This window comes from Labeo rohita, chromosome 24 (assembly GCF_022985175.1).
Source record: "Labeo rohita strain BAU-BD-2019 chromosome 24, IGBB_LRoh.1.0, whole genome shotgun sequence".
Lineage (NCBI taxonomy): Eukaryota > Metazoa > Chordata > Actinopteri > Cypriniformes > Cyprinidae > Labeo > Labeo rohita.
The window spans coordinates 19,768,139-19,788,721 of NC_066892.1; the positions used below are offsets into that span (position 1 = coordinate 19,768,139).

The 20,583-nt window shown below is 34.7% G+C and overlaps 1 protein-coding gene across 1 annotated transcript; it reads left to right on the forward strand.

The window, feature by feature from the left end:
• Window positions 1-66: 66 nt before the first annotated feature.
• On the forward strand, window positions 67-19,398 carry pdcd6 (programmed cell death 6). The gene is made up of 6 exons (XM_051098603.1): window positions 67-256; window positions 2,785-2,846; window positions 13,105-13,149; window positions 13,784-13,942; window positions 14,171-14,280; window positions 19,059-19,398. Exons 1-6 carry the CDS (start codon window positions 174-176, stop codon window positions 19,155-19,157), a joined length of 558 nt encoding a protein of 185 aa, XP_050954560.1. The 5' UTR covers window positions 67-173; the 3' UTR covers window positions 19,158-19,398.
• Window positions 19,399-20,583: the final 1,185 nt, after the last annotated feature.

Genomic DNA, 20,583 nt, shown 5'->3' on the forward strand with positions numbered 1-20,583 from the left:
CCGAGAGAGTTCGAAGGGGGCGGTTCCCTGTGACGTCCGCTAATTTTTAATGGGAAGTGGGGAGTTTCACGCCACGCCTCTGCGTGAAGAATTTTTTAGAGTCAGATTTAAGCAAGTTGAATTTCGCTGCTCACAGAGCGCATTTTTAGCGTTTAGCGGGGCAAGCAGAGGACATGGCCTACCATAATCAGTATAGACCACCTCATTATAACAGCGCGCCGCCGGATCAGGGCTTTTTATGGAATATATTTCAGAGGTGAGTGAAACACGACCACCGATTCCGCATTTGAACGCATGTCGATTTGACAAGCGCAGCAGGAAAGAGCTTGTTCTTGCAAGTCACGTACAAGTAGAGACGAAATGCACTGGGAAAACTTTAGCAGAGGGCTGTACAGCTCGCAAAAGCAAATGTCTGTTATATTTCGTAGTTGCTTCCGCCGTTTTTCAAACGCTTTCATCTGTGAGCAGTCTCTTCTCGTCTGACTTTCATTATTACGCCATTCAACACAGTTACTCAGTTTCTATTGCAACTGAGCATTTGAGATTACCTCGAATACGCATTTGCCTAGTTTTCAGCAGTTTCGAATGCCATATGGTCTTATTTTTACGCATATAAGTGAGTAGAGAGTGAGTTGGTTTGGTTTAACTAAGTTACTCGTCTCTATAGTAATGAATTATGTAATACTGCAGAGGATTGACTCTTAAGGGCCGTTCACACGCGAGACGTTCTTCTTGGGTTCCATTTGCACTATTTTTTAATGTTGGTTTATGTACACGTATTGACGTATCGCGCTGTCGCGTCACTGTGTTGTCAACGTCTCACGCCACAAGCGTTGCGTTTTTAAGACTTCTTATCAAGTCAAAAGTAGTTCAACTTTCGTTTTAAACTCAAGAACTCGTACAAAAGGCAGAAAACTCCTATAAACGCCCCTTATAGCACTGCCGTCAAAACGCAGAAACGTATGCAACTCGTAAATGTAACCTAGCAACATTCCAGTTATATTCTAGTGTTGTTAATATTAAATCAGAGGATTGGTCATATGACTCGGGAATGTCTAAAGATGTTAGTCAGTCACCAGTGTTTATCTGTACATTAGTATGAGTCATCTCTGAGTGTGTTTATTACTTAAGAGTTTCCATGACAATATATTGGCAGGTGAACTGTGTCGTATTATGGCTGGATTATGATTATATTTAGTGTATATGACCTGTAAGTGTTTGGTTATTATTATAATTACTTGGATATAAGGATTTAATTTCTGTGAGGATATACTTTGTTTTTAATGCGTTACGTTTGTTACATTTCTATTGACTAGTACTGCGTTGTGTAAAATTATTTTATTTATTTATTAACATTTTTTTTTTAGTTTGATCACATTATTTTATTTTATTTAGTTAGTTTATTTGAATGTTTTATAATTCATTTATTTTATTTGTTTACTATTATTTTTTATTTTTATTTATTTATTTTAGTAATCTGTTGTGGCATCCTGAGGGTCCCTTGGCCCCAGTTTGAAACCTCATAAATTTATAGTGGTATGATTGTTATTCTGCCTGATCGCTGTGATATAATAGGGAATTGAGTGGGAAAAAGCTCAACCTGAGGGCCTACGGTTCCTGAAACATTAGGAATACCAAAGATAAATGGGATAAATATAGATGCAATTTGTATTTTTTCCACTTTCCTTTTAGGAAAAAGCAACCCAGATGTTCCTGATCATACTTTCCTTGAATGGAAGTTCTGGTTTAGTCAGTCCAGCAAATAAATTAGGTCAATTATTCTCTAACCGTATCTTAACAGAATTCACTACATAGAGTGACTAAAGCTGATGGTTGTTTCAAAATTCCTGGTGTGAATAAGAGTCACGAGTTCAAATATTGCTTGGTTGGGCAGGGTCTTGCTAGGTAAACAAGCCAACAAGACATTCCTTTCACAGTTTACTGTGGTTATGCCCCAGACTAGACTCTCTTTCAAGGTTTTAGGTGTCCATATTATTAAGGGGACCTCTCTCTAGCCCGTCACTTCTGTTTTTCAAGTTTTTTTCAGCAGCTGCCTAGAAATACAGGGGTTTTGTTGGTCTGCTAAGGCATATTACTTAGTGCTTATTTCATAGTAATGTACCATAGGATTTTGTAAAGCTCAATCTCTTTCTACCATAATCTCTTTATTACCAAACAGACCAAATAATACATGTAATTTCCACATGGAACAACATTCCCTTAAATTCATCTCACAAGGCCTGTAATGGAAACGTGTCCTTTTACGATTTATGGCATGTGTGTAATGGAAAAGACACTCCCAACGGCAGAAATAGACAACCCGCTCTCTGTGAGACAAACTTTCTCTCTTTTAAGTCATTGCTGACATGTCTTGACTGAAATGAATCTTAAAAATATCAGCGTGAGGCCACGCCTTCACAACATCAATGAACGAATGAATGAATGAATATGTGAGGAAATGAAAGAACAAATCAACTGGCTTCCCAAGACACTTTTCTAAAATGTGTCATATGTAAATTCAAAGGGAAAGAAAACTCTTTAGATGTAAATGAATGGACCCTTCTCAGTATTTGAAACACAAAATCTCTGAATTGTTCACTACATAAGCTTTTACTTTCACTTTCATTTGACTAAACCCACATCCTGAGATTGTTTCTTATTTGTCCCATTACAGTTCAAGACACTGTTACTGTACTTAAGTCATTCACTATAAAACAAAAGTTTTCAACATGATTTTCATTATTTTTAAAAGCAAATGATCAATCATTTTTCTGTTTCCTCCAGGGTAGATAAAGACAGGAGCGGGGCAATATCAGACACAGAGCTTCAGCAGGCATTATCAAATGGTATGTTTCTTTTTTTGCATTAATTTTCCCTTTTTCTTACTTTTTAGTCAACAATAAACATATTACAACTGGAGTTGAAAGAGAAATATTCAGCAAAGGCCCTTAAGTATAAATATTGTGTGGGGTTTCCATTGATTAACTTTGTTTTTGGAATATCAGACGATTAATAAAAGGAACCAGGTTTCCACAGAGCAGAAAAACATGTTTCTTGTACAAACAGTAAGTCTTTTCCTCTAACAGTCATCTGATGGTTTTGTCAACACATTATTTTTGGCAGTACGATTTAGCACAATTTACACATGCCGTTCTGATATTTCCATATGAAATTTACTTTAATTGTGTTGTATTAAAAAGATCTTTTCTTTGTTTTTTTTCAGTAATCACATTTTATGTGATGATGATTTTTAAAGATTGTTCCCCACACAAGGGAAGACGTTCACAGTATTGTTGCTTAATGAAAGATGCTGTTCATGAAATGCCAAGCAATAACCAGCAACCATTTTATAGATGACAACTGGAGATTTCAGATAATTTCAGTGCGCTTTGGGGTACAAAATATGGCCTGACACTGTTAAAACATTATTTTTATTTGTAATTTTTTTCAACAAATGATCAGAAAGGAACCTGAACTTAAAAATGTTGATTGACTTTAAGAGGTCAAACAAAATATTATATGAGCTGTTATTTTTATTCATTTTCTAAAGATTTGTTTGCCTTTTATGCAACCTTGGTACCATTTGTCTAAATACAGTTTAAATGGTAGTGATTGCTATTTTCTAGCATTACTCACACAAACTACACCATAACGTGTGACACACTGCATGTTTGTCCTAAATAAAGCAGTAGGGCCTGGCAAGTTTGGGGCTAAATGTTGGTTTGTTGCTACTGATAATCTATATATTTTCCACAAATCAAAGAATATTTGGTCACACTTTATTTTAAGGTCCAGTTCTTACTATTAACGAACCATTAACTACAGCTTTTGCCTAAATAAACTCCTAATTTTCTGCTTATTAATAGTTAGTAAGGTAGTTGTTAAGTTCAGGTATTGGGTCATATTAGGGATGTAGAATATGGTCATGCAGAATAGGTGCTTTATAAGTACTAATAAACAGCCAATATGTTAATAATATGCATGCTAATAAATAACTAGTTAATAGTGAGCATTGTTCCCTATGCTAAAGTGTTACCTAATGTTTTTTAACATTTACTTAATAATTATCTTCATGAGTTCAGTCAACAATCAATTTGTGTAAAAGCTGAGAAATTTGAGTGAGATAATGTAGACTGGCATTCAAGATTTAAAAAATGTTATTTGAAGAAGTCTCTTATGTTCACCAAGGCTGGCTGGTTTCATTTGAGCTTTTACTCCTGTGAGTAAGTGTGATTCTTCAGAAATCATTCTAACATGCTGCTTTGCTGCTCAAGAAACATTTCTTATTATTGTGAATGTTGAAAACAGTTGTGCCTTGTGTTTTTTCAGTTTTTTTCAGCGTTCTTTGATGAATAGAAAGTTCAAAAGAACAGCATTTATTTGAAACAGAAACATTGTAAAGGTCAATTCAAACCAGAAAATGCATACCAATGTTGTCAGCCAACCAATTACAGTACGTCACTTCTCAGACATTCCATAACCTGACTAAACAGTGATTCAACAAGTTCAATCGGCAGAAATAAACAAGAAACGACAAACGGCAACAGACAATGACAGGGATAAAACACTAGTATGTCTGTATATATGTGACCCTGGACCACAAAACCATCTGTTGATTCATCTGAAAACTGAATAAATAAGCTTCCATTGATGTATGGTTTGTTAGGACAACAGGACAATATTTGAGATACAACTATTTGAAAATCTGGAATCTGAGGGTGCAAAAAAATCTAAATATTGAGAAAATCGCCTTTAAAGTTGTCCAAATGAAGTTTTAAGCAATGCACATTACTAATCAAAAATTAAGTTATGATATATTTACGGTACAAAATTTACAAAATATCTTCATGGAACATGAAGATTCCTCATAATATCCTAATGATTTTTTGGCATAAAAGAAAAATCAATAATTTTAACCCATGTAATGTATTGTTGGCTAAAGTTACAAATATACCCGTGCTACTAATGACTGGTTTTGTGGTCCAGGGTCACATATATGCCGGTGCAGAGTGAATTGACTTTAACATTGTAAAGTTCACTTTTGATCAATATAATGCATCTATGCTGAATTAAAATATCCTGTCATCCTGTTCTATCAAAATGCTTGCTACAGATGCGAAAACGCAGAAAATCAAACCTGATCCGAATTTTTTTTATGACGGACGAAAGTTTCGGACGTAGTGTGTACACTCGATTGACAAAGTGAGGTCGTATTTATTTTTTTACAGTGCGAAATTTGCGGACAGAAAATTCAGACTTAGTTTGCAATGACCTTTATTCACCCTAAACTTTGGAGCAGTAGTCTCTCCCCCCTTATTTTTTAAGTCACATTTTTTGGTAACGTGAAAAAATATAAAATGCAATCACTTGTTTAAGAGAAGGTACAGACACCAGAAGAGTTCAACATGAGCTACTTTTTTAATGCTACACTAACTTTGTTAGATGATAGTTTATCAAACATGTCTAGTAGTTCTCTAAAAAAAAAGTAATGGGACATCACAGTGTATCTTATACTTATGGAATGTGCCTTAGTCAAATATCTCCTCATCCCATTCTGCTTCATGAGCATATGGCCTTGCCAAAGTGGGTCAGAGTTCTTTCACTCCTGCCAGAAGCTGTTATCTGCTCCGAGCAGTAAGGTTGATGTAGTGTTCGTCTCAATGAGGTGCAGAATTAGCAGAAAACTCTGTTATCATTCTTGAGAGTGGGCTGTGTGAGTTTAAGCCAAACGGTTCAATGATCTCAGTGCATGTTCCTGTCAGCACTGCTGCAGTGCAATGCTGTGTTATAGCACATAGACCATTGTCGCTCTCTATACTTTTCAGCAGCACAACATTGTAAAGTATAGAACATTGTCCCCCTGTGATAATCTGAGGAATTGTACTATTAGTACAGTACTTTGTACTGTATTATTGTAGAGATTTGAAAACAGGCACTGCATGTGCGTTATGTAGTGTATAGGCGGTGACGTCCTTAGATTAGTGGTTCAGTGGTCAGGTCAAGCCTCTCAGCACTGCTAAAGCCCATATCTCTGTTGTGAGTTTATGAATATACCTCAGGGACCTCAGCTCTTATGTGCTGAATACATTTGCTGCATGTATCATTCAGTAATTTTCAGCATTGTGTCTCAATATTGATGTATTTGCTTTAAAATAGCTTACTTTTTTGAAAAAAAAAAAAAAAAATGCAATTTTGACCAAACAGATTGAAGTAGGTTCAAAATGTGTAAAAAATGACTATCATTTGCTTTTATATGTAGTGAATACATTAGTCATTTATTCCTAAAACATTTTTGTACATGATAAATGGATCGTGGAGACTGTGGAATGTATTTTCAGTGACGCAAATGATTCATTGAATCTTCAGAGTTTTGCTTTAATTCATTGACAAATAAATTGAATTTACCACCACAAAGATGCTATGAAAATATGTTTAAGCTCCTATACTTGAAGAAGTAGATTTAAATCATTGTAATGTTCAGAAATTTATGTCTACAGAGCAGAGTATAATGCTGATACACAATAAGTAACTCATTCATGACAAATGAAACCTAAATAAATTGCTAAACACTGACAATTATTTTATACAATATTTACTCAAAAGTCTAGATGTTTATCCAATAAAATACAAAGATTTTATTGTCCTTTAAATTTAATATTATTTTAAACACTAGCAGTCAAAAGTTTTTGGACAGTAAGATTTTTTTAATGTTTTTTTTTTAAAAAGAAATCTCTTCTGCTCACCAAGCCTGCATTTATTTGATCCAAAATACAGCAAAAGCAGTAATATTGTGAAATATTTTTACTATTTAAAATAACTGCTTTTTATTTTAATATATTTTAAAATGTAATTTATTCCTGTGCTCAAAGCTAAATTTTCAGCATCGTTACTCCAGTCTTAGGTGTCACATGATCCTTCAGAAATCATTCAAATATGCTGATTTGCTGTTCAATAAACATTTATTAATAATAATAATAATAATAATATTTAAAACACTTGAGTACATTTTATTCAGGGTTTCTTTGATGAATAGAAAGATCTGCATTTATCTGAATTTTTTGTACTTTTTATACTTTTATTTAGCAAGGATGCTTTGAATTGATTGAAAGTGATGATAAAGACATTTATAATGTTACAAAAGAGTTCTGTTTCAGATAAATGCTGTCCTTCTGAAATTTCTACTCATCAAAGAAAACTGAAAAAAATATACTCAGCTGTTTTCAACATAATAGTATTAATAATAATTATAATAATAAATGTTTTTTTTGAGCAGTAAATTAGAATATAAGAATGATTTCTGAAGGATCATGTGACTGGAGTAGTGATGCTAAAAATTCTGCTTTGAAATCACAGGAATAAATAACATTTTAAAATGTATTAAAAATAGAAAACAGTTACTTTAAGTAAAGTATATTAGTTTTGCTGATGTTTGGATCAAATAAATGCAGGCTTGGTGAGTAGAAGACACTTTTTACTGTCCAAAAATCATCCATTTTCCATAGATTTTGAAAATTATCTAATCATTATCACTATTTTGAACGAACACTTTTGTTTATTGGCACTGTCATTCTTTCGTTTTGTTTTCTCTCTCTCTCTGTCTCTCTCTCTCTCTAATTATTGTTGTTCTGGGTGTCTGATTTTATTTGATTGTCTTACAGTAAAAGTGCTCTCCTCTCAGCTTTGTCGTTTAGCTGGCTCAACATATTTATGCACTCTTGATTTTCTCCGATCCTGCTCTAGGCGTTTGCTGGAGTACTGCTGTTCACATAGATTTATATCAGAGGTCATTGCTGTAAGGGAAGCAGTGGCAGTGGGCAGCTTTGATTTACTATGTCACAACCATTCAGTTCACAGACTCCAGCCATGTTGAATTATAATTTCACTCCTGTGACCAGGGCATAATGAATTTTCCTCAAAAGGCATAAATGAAAATGAAAGAAATTCAGGGATGGGAAAGGTTATGCACATTTAGCCTTGGTTGACTTTGTTTTATAGCACTACTGGGTCTGGCTGACTTAGTTCTCAGAGATATGGATTGCTGCCTGAAAGGAGTTTTAGGGTAGTTTGCAGGGTTGCTTGTGATGTTTATGGCATTTCAAATTGTTAAAGGTGTTAAAGTTTTACATATAATCAGGCTTGAATAGGATGTTTTGAACTTACTAGTCCTAAATTAAGACTTACAAAAGACAGTTGGCCAGTACATTTTTTATATATATAAATGCAACATTGTTTGGTTGTAACTGAATTGTGAAAATGATAGAAGTGACATAAACATATTAAATCAAACCTTCTAGAAAGGAAAAAAATACAGCTGTAAATCAAACATCTAACAATTTTGACCTGAAAGAAAAATGTATCGTTTGAAGTTTATACATGATCTCTGAAGTTTATTCTTAGTCTCCAGATCTCTATGTGGTGACCTGGTGACATTTAGGAAGAAAATAACTGTTTACAATTGGAATATATTTGAAAATGTAATTTATTCCAGTGATGGAAAAGCTGAACTTTCAGCATCACTACTCCAGTCTTCAGTGTCACATAATCTTTCAGAAATCATTCAAATATCCTCATTTGCTGTTTCTTGTAATCATCAATGTTGAAAACAGTTGTCCTGTTAAAAATTGTGGAAACTGATCCTTTTTTATTAAACATTTCTTTGATAAATAGAAAGTTACAAGAACATTATAAATGTTAGTACGTAAATGTTTTTACTGTCACTTTTAACACACTTTTTGTCACTTGCTAAATAAAAGTATTAATTTCTTTAAAAAAACACCTAACACAACAAATTATAAATATATATATATATATATATATATATATATATATATATACATACACATACATACATAATTGTATTTTTATTTAATACTGCTATTGTATTTTAAAATATAATAGTATTACCACACTTTATTATTTTCTTCTATTTAAAAAAAAAAAAAACTAAATAGATGAAAAAAAAAAAAGTCCAATGATATTATTATCACTATTATTAATTTATTTTTTTAGAGTTATATTTAATGGGTCACACTATGTGCAGTATGAGGACCAAACCAAATCTCCAGGTAGTCTTATGAAAACGTATGTGCACCCCTGCATATATATATATACAAAATACAGTCCTGTTATGACCAGTTAAGTTACATCCAGTATTTTTTTTTTTTAAATACACTCACTGCTGGCCAGTGTAGCAAAAACTTGGATTTAGATATTTTCCCAAGCTTAATATCATAATATAATAAAATGTTTTATCAGCTGTGTTTGACTCTCAAATATGATATAAAAAGAAGTCCTTGTGTTAACATATGCAGTGTTGTTGTATGCGGCAGACTGCTGTGTGCTTGTCTAGTGGAGTGATGTGAATGTTGCCGTTTTTCCATGATTCCTCCCGGAGTAGGCAGTGTGGTGACTGGAGCCAGTGTGCAGCACATAGGGGCGTCTTTGTGCCTGAATTCAGACCCGCCTCCTCACCAGTCCTTGCCACTAGCAGCCATTCTCTCTTTGAGATGGCACCATGTTATTCACACTATTTCCATTAGCCTACCTAATATGGTCAGGGTGACCTTGGTGGTCTTGTTTAGCAGGAACACACTCCTTTTTAAAAAACATTACAAACGTTATTTTTTCCATTCTGTTCTTTCTGCTTTCCTGGGCTGTTTACAACTACCCCTGTCCCACCAACTAGAGGAGCATCGTAATTATTCCCTGATTGTCTTATTGTTCATCACCAGTGCAAGTCCTTCCTCTCTCGCATAGCGGCTCTGTGAGTGTGTGTGAGGCCATGACTCAGCATTGCAAAGAAGAATGGCTTTATTTTACAGCTGTACGTTTCAGTCCTGTGTCTTCTGGTGTTGTTTCCCCCAGCGTGCCCACTGTGTGTTGTAGGTGTGTTAAGATAAGAAAGCTGAAACAAATGATAGTGTTATTTCAGCCAAAACAGATCGGGAGGGTTCACTGAGCTGGAATAAGAGATTGACCTATATAGACTGCAAAGTGTGTTCCTCAAGGTCAGTGAAGGGTGTCTATTGAAGCGTACCTGAAATGTCTTTCTTACTACCTTATGTTATGACCATAATGCCACTCCCTAGTGATTCTATCATAGGCATTACAAATCAGGCCCAAAGGAGACCGTAAGTGAACAGAGGAACGTGTTACAGAGAGGAAAAAATAGAAACTATACAGCTATGTTGTTACCTTTGGCTAAAAATGATATTAAATCTAAACTGTCTATACTAAATAAGTGTTCCTGGTTTTACTGTGACTCAGTGTGAATTATACTTACACTCTAAAAAATGCTGGGTTAAAAACAACCCAACTTGGGTTATTTGGCAACCCAGCGCTGGGTAAATATTGGATTATTTTGACCCAGCTGATTTGGTTAAATGTTGGGTTGTTTTATTTAAATCAGCTATTGTATAAAATTATTATATTGCTGGTTTAAAATAGGCTGGAAATTAAAAATTTCCACACACAGAATTGCTTGAGGCAACAGCAATAATCGAAAGATGAAAATGTATTAATAAGCAAGAACACCCATGGATAAAAAAATGTTTTTTTTTGGATGAATACAGCATAATTAACCATATTACATTTAAACTCATTTAACAAGCATTATAAAAATAAAAAATGTCACATTTAAAAGAAGCATTTTAATTTTTCTTTTCACCAAAATAGTGCTGATTCTCATACTGGTGTGTCACCGAAATCTGAGCTAGTGATGGTATGCTGTTGGCTAGGGGAACTTGCGTTTCACTCATTCCTGAAAGATGCTGTGGCTGACTCCATAACCTGCCCATAAACAAACAATACTGAGATTACAGAACATATTTTAAATTAAATTTAGTATTATAACAAATCAAATCAGTTTGTTATGCAAGGCAAAAGGTGTTTCCATCATGCACTCTAAAAAATGCTGGCTTAAAAACAACCCAACTTGGGTTATTTGGCAACCCAGCACTGGATAAATATTGGACAGAACACATGCTGGGTTATTTTGACCCAGCTGGTTGGGTTAAATGTTTTTATCCAACATTCTGGGTTGTTTTATTTAAGTCAACTATTGTTTAAAATTACTATATTGCTGGCTTAAGTTACACTGGAAATTAAAATCACACACAGAATTAGAGAGGCAACAGCAATAATCAAAATATAAACATTTATTAATAAGCAAGAAAACCCATGGACAAAAATATAAGACAAACTAAATTTATTTGGGTGAATACACCAGAATTGACAATATATATTAAACAATATATATTGTATACAATGTACAAGCATTATAGAAATTAAATTGTAACATTTAAAAGAAGCATTTTAATTTAAGTGTATTTTCAGATGTTCTCTGTAATCCCTTTTCACTGAAATAGTGCTGATTCTTGTGCTGAAAACTGAGCCGGTGATGGTCTGCTGTTTGCGGGGGAAACTGATGAACCTTAGACTGCCAACTTGCGTTTCACTCTTAGCTGAAAGATGCTTTGACTGACTCCATAATCTGCCCATAAACAAACAGGACTGACATTAGAGAACATATTTTACCTTCTAATTAAATAAAATTCAGTATTATATAGAATAAAATCAGTTTGTTTTGCAAGACGAAAGGCGTTTCCATCATTTGAAATGACCACTGCTGATGCAGCTGATTGACAACTCATCCTTATATGTTGCATTGCGTAAAATAATATAATTTGCAGCACAGTAAAGACTTTATAAATTAAATAAAATACAAACCTATATTTCACTAAAGAAGTGCACCAAATCGGCTAGGCTGAGAACCACTCTCTCCTGTAGAGGACGCAAAAAGTCAGCGCTCTGTCAGTAACTCAGCAGCTGGGTTGTTTAGTCTGAAACAGGCTCAACTCAGGCTCAGCGGGCTGCTGGGTAGAAAAAAATAACCCAGCGTTAAAAATGACACATCAGCTTAATTACAGAAAAACTACCCAGCACCTAGGTAAAAATATTAAAAGTAACCCAATAAAATTACCAGACTGAAACCCAGCATTTGGGTTAAAAAAAAAAAATTTTTTTATAAAAATGTCATTTCAAATGCTTTTGAAAGGCACAGAACAATTTGGTAACACTTGTCACGTGTATCTACTATAGTAATAACAGTAATGCATAATTATGCATAATTACAAGTAAGTGATGGTAAAGCAAACTGAACTCTAACTTTAAACCTTAGAAAGTACATGTTGTTACTTAATATTACTCGACATGTTACAGTTTTTTACAGTGTCCTTGTTACGTTACATGTACCGAATATAAGTAATAAAAGTAGCTTTAAACCAACTAACCCTAATCCTAGCTCGAGCCCTAGTAATGTGTATGTTGTTAATTGATATTACTTAAATGTATAATTACACTGTAACACTGTAACATCTTAAATAAAGAGTAACTATAAATACTTATTTGTGTAACTACACTGCAACAGACACATTAAAATGTTGTGGGTGTGTGTGTGTGTGTTGACATAACCACTATTATATTACACTATAACAATCATTTGTTTATATAGAATATATAACAGGAAAACAGGCAAAAACTACACTTCCCAGCAGGTTGTTGGGCATCAGGGAAACAATCTCACACACACAGATTCACAAAATTAACAAGAAATAATGACACGTCCTGGGACGTAACATATATAATGTATGTAACCAATATTAAAGAATGTATTTCAAACTAATAAAACAGTTTGTAATACCTAAAAATAGACACTCCAAATTTCCATTGGCAGTTGACGTCAAAGACAGCACGCAGTGGGAAAAAGTCTGTTTTACACTTTTAATAGCCTTCCAAAAAATAATCCAGGCACTGGCAAAGATCTGCCTAGTAGAATGAAATCTAAGCAAAATATTTACTTTTAGTTATGCAAACATGCATGCCCTTCATTATTTCATTGAATATTCTATTTCACTTATATACGTCACACTGCAGAAAATAAAAAAAGTTTTACGAATGTCATTTCATGTTGGTTTTCACCTGAAACATGAAATAAATTTATCAACATTTTGCTTACAGGATTGATGGCATATGGAGGTGCTTCTGTTTGTTGTTTTAATAATTTAGTTTTATATGGAAACTGATTGTTATCTGTTTTTGTTTCAGGTACATGGACACCTTTCAACCCTGTGACTGTCAGATCAATTATATGTGAGTATTGTTATTTTCGATCATTCACAAAACCATAGACATGCTGTGTCTTTTTCTCTTTTGTCTCATAATGCTTTGTTTGTTTGTGAGCTCCATGACAACCTGCAATGTTTCCGATTAGCGCACTTAGCTAAGAAAGGTTCACTTGTTTCAGCTCGAACTGGAAGAATGAAGCTGTCATATGCCTTGAAAGTAGCTCAGAAAGTGGAAGGATTTTGTTTTAAGCAACAGAAATCGTCAGTTTTTCTTGAGAATGTTAGTCAATAATAATTGACTGTGTGTAATGATTCCTAACTGCAGAATAAGGTGATCACGTTCAGCTCATTTCAAGTGGATACACATGGCCATCATAACAACTCAATTGTGATCTTTCTTGAATACACTTGCAATTTTTGTCCATCTCAAGCAGTTTTTGGTATTCTGTTTTATACTTAACCTTTTCAAATCCAGGGCGAAATATTATGAATGTATGGCAGTACTTTGTAAACATATTATGTTTTTGAACATAAATCACTTCAGCAGACACTTTATAATACAAAGTAATGCAATAAATCCAAGCATCAATAAAATGTCAACAAAGTCTGGATGTGAGGATTAAATGTAACCAAACATTCCAACAATTCTTTCTTTTCAGCTATGTTTGATCGGGAGAACAAAGGTGGGGTTAACTTCAACGAGTTTGCCGGCGTTTGGAAATACATCACAGACTGGCAGAACATCTTCCGCACCTACGACAGGGACAACTCAGGGTTTATCGACAAGAACGAGCTCAAACAGGCTCTCACCGGCTTTGGTTAGTTCTTAATGCTTGCTTATTGACTGCTATAAATGGAAAGCTGGAGGTGATGGATGCATTTGGTGAGGTGTTTAAAGAAAATCCTGTAGGAATGAGAGGCAGGGGCACTGATGCACAAAACCAATAAGAGGAAGGACAAATAAACTGATGGAACCTCTGATGGAAAATTATTAATGTCCCCCTTGAGGAAAACACTGAACTTCAAGTGCTTCTCTTTTTGCACAGGTTATCGTCTTTCAGATCAGTTCTACAACACACTGATAGAGAAATTTGACCGTCAGAAGAGGGGCCAAGTGGCTTTCGATGACTTCATTCAGTGCTGTATTGTACTACAGGTAATGATCTGTGTAATATGCAACACTTGCAATTTCTTTAATGGGATAGTTTACCTAGAAATCGGTCAGTATTTACAACCGCTTATGCTGTTCCAATAACATGATTTTCTACTGTGAAACACAAAGAAGATTTTTCGAACACTGTCCTGGCCACTCTTTAGTGATAGTAAGCCTTGGAGATGTCAAGTTAAAAATGGCATAGAGCCTCAAATATGAAATAGAACCTTAAAGTCCCCATGAAATCAAAATTGAAATTTTTTTTGGCTTTTAGTATGAATATGTCAGCCTTAAGGTTATCAGCTTGACTGTTTCAAAACAATGACAAAATTCACATTTATAAGATATAAGCATTGAAAACTTACAGTCTCTTTTGATGACATCACCCTGCACCTAAGCTTTTCATCAACCTTTCTGTCCAATCAAATGCTTTCTAGAATCCGAAAAGTCCCACCCTCTACACTATAATTAGGCACTGAAGCTGGGGCTGAAATCAGTCACTTGTTCACACAATTAGTATTTTTAGCATTAGTAGTGCACTATATAATGGATAGGGAATGATTCAGACAGTGTAAATATGATTTCTATTTGGACAAAAGAAGTCTGGTTTCACGTTGTTCCACACAAATCGCCACAGCACGCACATAGTCTGCTCCAGTCCAGAGACACGATAGCACAAAGCAGATCATATGTGCGAGTCGGTGCAGACCACAAAACGTATAGGACCCATTTGAATTCTACACAGAATGCTATATTTTATAGCGATATAGATGAGATTGTGGCCATCATACGCTGTCAAATGCAGCTTTACCAAACTCAGTGGCTCTGGCCCAAGCTGTGATTGATATATATGTGTATATATATTTATATACAAAACATCATTGGCTTTTTAAAAAAGGGGGTGGGACTGCTAGATATGTCCCTGCCCTGTCTATTTGTTTCAGTTGAAATTATTTCAGCACATAGAATAATCTCAGAAGTAGTCTATGTGAGTTGTGTGCTACATTCATAGTCTTGAAATGAACTCTAGAAAACAGACCTCTCAAATTAGCCATTAAGGCTGAAGACCAATAATGGAAATCTGGCTTATCATCCTGTTTTCTTAACTTCTCTTACAAGCTTGTACAAAAAAAAACAAGATCAAATGGATCAAACCACATTTACAAAATGCCAAAGTGGATCTAAGCATACTAGAACAAACACTTCTGTAAAATTCCTCCTTGGAAAATCAAAACCCATCCAAATTACTTCCCTGTTGAAAAAACAACATAAGTTAGGTATTTGAGGTATGGCAGCTGGTTTAAGATGGTTTTGAGCTGGTTTAAGCTGGTCATGTGCTGGTCCTAAGCAATTAGCTTCTGCTCAGCTCAGGACCAGCTTAAACCAGCTCATGACCAACTAAGGACCAGCTTAAACCAGCTGCCGTGCTTCAAAACAGGGTTTCAAAAACAACTCCTTTATATCAGAGAAATGTTTCCATGGACCAGAATGTTTATACCTGCTGTAAAATAGGTCATTCCAGGATGACACACAAGTTTTTAAAACTAGGAGAAGATCCTTTAACATGTTCTTTTTGCCAAAATCCTTTATCCCTGAAGCATGTTTTATTAGATTGTGCTGGTTTTAACCCTGAGAACTAATTTTTTTTTTTTTAAGTTTACACTTTTGAAGAGATTTTTAACAGAGTTAAGCCAAATTCAGTTTGAGTTTTTAGTGAAAATAAATGGTAAAAATCTGATACTTTTGCCATAATTTTTTCCCACCACGAAAACAGCAAAAGAAGCTCACATTGTGTTAAAACACAAACAAATAAACATTCATAGTCTTTTGAAATCATTTGATAGCTTTGTAGGATTTGCTGCAACTCTTGACATTTGTGATAGCTCTCAAGAAGAGTTCATGGCTTTGTTGAGACTAGGTAATTACAGGCAGGTGTGTTGGAGCAGGATTGGAACTGAAGTTTGCAGGACCATAGCTCTCCAGGAGCAGGGTTGGAGTTCCCCAATGTAGATGAAATCTGAACACAAGTGGTCACAGGAGATGCATTTAAAATGCATGTTAAGACCATGGTAAAGCGTCTTGCCTGACCACCTGTGATTGGATCTTTGAAAACGCATCTTTAATGTCAACAGGTCCATGAACCCTTCTTGGGAGCCTTGGCGAATATCAGGAGTTGGAGCAAATAGTAGGGTTACCATACGTGCCATTTTTGGGGGACACATTCTGGCCAGGATTTCTATATTGTCTAAAATATACAGGTTTTGGCTCTGTATTTCTGTTTTCATACTTGCTTAAGGTAATGATCTAAAAGTAGTTTGACCAGTAACATGCAGGCATTGAACATAATCGACCAGTCGTGGCGTGTGAGAAGGTGGGAACTACAAAGAATGGTCAAAGCAATACATATCAGGTGTGTTCGACTTGAAGCGGCGCTGAGCAGACCGATTATTGTATGACATCAAAGCACTGTGTGAGTGATTCGAAAGCATAAGGAGCCGCCTGCTCTCTATGGCTATAAAGGTACTTAGGTGTCAAACAACGTTCGATCTGCACAGTGCAAACAGACAAAACCTGGTTATCTTTGGCAACATAGAAATCCTGGCGAAAGAACGTGTCCCCAGAAAATGCCACATTCACTAGAGCACCAAATGAAGCACACAAATATGATTGAACTAATTAAGTCATTACCGCTGCTTACGAACAAAGGGAAAGGAAGTGATTGGAAAGAATACAAATGGTAACAGCGTTTTGTTAAGCTGTATTTTTGGCTAAAACATAGCAAAGTTGGAATTGATTGTTTCAGTGCACTTTCTCAAAACATGCTCACATGTTAGACAGGTGGGCGGCGAGTAGGCAATCTTTTGCAGCGAGTAGGCTGTTTGACCACATGAGCATCTAGTCTGCAAAAGCAATCTGATCACATTTTGGACTACCTCTGGAAGTGGCTGAAAATGAACAAAAATGGACCCCATTTATACCTGTATTTAAAGTTGTCCAATTGTGATCTTAAAGCAGAAGTTACTTCCAAAACAAAAATTTACAGATAAATTACTCACCCCCTTGTCATCCAGGATGTTCATGTCTTTCTTCAGTAATAAATAGTTTTTTGAGGAAAACATTTCAGGATTTCTCTCCATATAGTGGACTTCAATGGTGCCTGCGAGTTTGAACTTCCAAAATGCAATTTCAGTGCAACTTCAAAGAGCTCTAAACGATCCCAGCTGAGAAAGAAGGGTCTTGTCTAGCCAAACGATCTTTCACGAGATTTTCTGAAAAAAAAAAAAAATTACAATTTATATAATTTTTTAACCTCAAATGCTCATCTTGTCTAGCTCTGCGTGAACTCTGTGTAGTCCGGGTCAAGACAGTTAGTTAGTTAACTTCAAATTTCAAAATTGTCTTGCATACTGTTTTACCTTTTTGTCAAAGAGGATCTTCTTTGCACGTTCACTTTGTAAACACTGGGTCTGTAGCGATGTAACGATTTTGAAGTTGGAGAAGAAAATAAGATGGGAGTTTTTTGACATACCCTAACTGTCTTGAACCGAAGTTCACGCAGAGCTAGACAAGATGAGCATTAAGGTTAAAAAGTATATAAATTGTCTTTTTATTTCAGAAAATGACTGATCGTTTGGCTAGATAAGACCCTTCTTCCACAGCTGGGATAATTTTGAGCCCTTTGAAGCTGCATTTAAACTGCATTTTGGAAGTTCAAACTCAGGGGCACCATAGAAGTCCACTATATGGAGGGAAATCCTCAAATGTTTTCCTCAAAAACCATAATTTCTTACTGACTGAAGAAAGAAAGACATTGACATTTTGGATGTCATCTTGGAAGGGGGGGGTGAGTAAATGATCTGTAAATTTCTTGTTTTGGAAGTGAACTTCTCCTTTAATACCAGGGGTAAACAGGCCCATGATGGATGTAGAAAAGTATCATTTGTGAATTAATAATTCTTTTGATTGAGATCTTTCAATGAATCAGTTGATCTATTTGACAACCAGCCTAAATGATTGGCAACCTGCTCCATCATTTTCAGTCACTTGTACCCAGAAACATATAGTTATTGGTATATGTTTCAACCGCAAACTGAAATAACTTTTGTGCATACCTCAAAAAGTGTTTTGGGGTCAAATTAACTTACAAAACTTGATGAATTCAAGATGGTTCTTGAATTCAGCTCACTGATTTAAGGATCCAGTTACAGTGGTTCATTCTACTGGAGGTGAAGATTATCAGTAAATAAACCTAAATTTTGGCCTGTTCCTAGCATAAAGCTATCGTTGGACTTCAGAAGTCTTGGAATATATTGGAATATAATCCAAGTTAGAAGACTTGGAATATAATACTGCTCATATATGTGAAAACCCTCACATGGTTCTAATTAATGTATGCGTGACAGGGTTGACGAAAATACCAAATACCAAAAATACATGAAAAAAAAATATAATACATAATACATAATATATAATACATAAAAATATAATTTTAAGGTGTCTTTATTTCATGGACATTTAAAAAATGTTGCCTAAACTTATTTTATTTTTTAATTTTTGGAATTGGAAAAGGTACCGATTTCATGGAATGACCCATATGGTGCTTTTATGTCCTTTTTGAAGCTTAAATGCTTAAGTCCCCATTCATTGTAATGGAATGAAAACTGTGACCAGAAGAGTCTTGTTTTTGTGTTCAACTGAAGAACAGAAGTTTATGGGTTTGGAACAGTTCATCATTATGAAGTGATGTACATTTAACACTGTGTATATTTTCATTTGAACAGAGGTTAACTGACGTGTTCCGGCGGTATGACACAGATCAGGACGGCTGGATCCAGGTGTCGTACGAGCAATATCTCTCAATGGTCTTCAACGTGGTATAGCACAACACAAGCACGCCTGCTGCACTCTCTTGTGCCAAACGCCAAATGTCCCTCCCTATGTGGTCTGTAGCAGAGACTAGTCAACACTACCCTCTACAGGACAACACGGGAACGGGATCTTTATGACTCTTCATTCCGTCTGTCTGTCTGTTTGTCTGTTAGTAGTCATATCATATTTCTTTATGATCTTAACCATTATTATTGATAGAACTATGGAATATCACTCTTTCTCTGTGTTTAAGGAATGTCGACATTGTGAAAATCATATTACGACTCGGTTGCATGCTTTCTGATAAACCTCCTTAATGTCAAAGCATGAACTAATGTTTCTCTTTTTTGGCAGAATTCATGTTTACAATGAAATACTGTGAGAGCAGGTTGTGTTTTCGCCAAAAGATCCTTTTATTTGGATTGACTGTCAGCTCTTCCATATATTTGTAAAGAATTATATTTTTAATCTGCACAACGTAATTCAACCTTTTATTTTAGGAAGGAGGTACATATGCTTTTGTATGCCTTTTTCATGCATGATGCCTTACAACTGTTAAAATGACAAAAAAAGATAACTGTTTTATTAAAAACTGGAACATGTTTCAAAAGGAGTCTTTTAATTGTATTTGCATCTTTTAAGAAATGCTTTTTAGTTTTAGTTTTTATTTTTTTAAGGACATTGACACCTACCAATAACTTGACAGCACACATAAGATAAATGAGTATCATGCCTGTCAAATGTGTTCAGCAAATATATGTTTTTAAAGGTTGGATTGCATGTTTATGATTTCTCTTCATATATAGCACAATTCTACCCCCTAGTGTATGATTTTGTACAATACATGATTGGGCATGTTAAATATCTGCCTTAGCAATTTTTTTTAAATAAAAAAAAAATGCTAATTTGTAAAACGTAAAGGATATCACTAGGATTTTTTTTTTATTTTAGAACCACTTCTAAATATTTTTAATGAAATTCAATAATAGTCACTCAAGATAGACTGAAATCTTTAAGAGAAAATTAAATAAAAGGATTACACATCTTTAAATAGAGCATTATTTAGTTTTCTCATTCCACACAAGTACTAACACAAATCACATGACTTTAATACATTTTGCTGAATCATGTTTCCATTTTTATCACCTAGAATAAAAATGTTTTTGACATTTGGCTGCTGATATGATTTTCAAATATACCATTTTGTCACTTTTTTTTCATTGTCAATTTTTTTTTCATTCATCAACTTCGCATTCTTTCATAACGTAGGTGTTTCCAGGATATAAATACACTTACTGATCTGCTGTCTGAATCTTCTCAGGTTTGATTGGAGAAAAAGGGAAAATGATATGCATATTCTGCAACTTCTCTCATACTCTGATTGCAGTTAAGTGCACATCTGTATGAATAAAAGATGTACATTTTTAAATATATGTG

Excerpts from the sequence above, each read along its gene's own strand:
- pdcd6 (XM_051098603.1), top strand. The coding sequence starts at position 174 with ATGGCCTACCATAATCAGTATAGACCACCTCATTATAACAGCGCGCCG. Across the intron at positions 2,847-13,104 it reads TCAGCAGGCATTATCAAATG|GTACATGGACACCTTTCAAC; the intron begins GTATGTTTCTTT and ends TTTTTGTTTCAG. Across the intron at positions 13,943-14,170 it reads ACAGGCTCTCACCGGCTTTG|GTTATCGTCTTTCAGATCAG; the intron begins GTTAGTTCTTAA and ends CTTTTTGCACAG.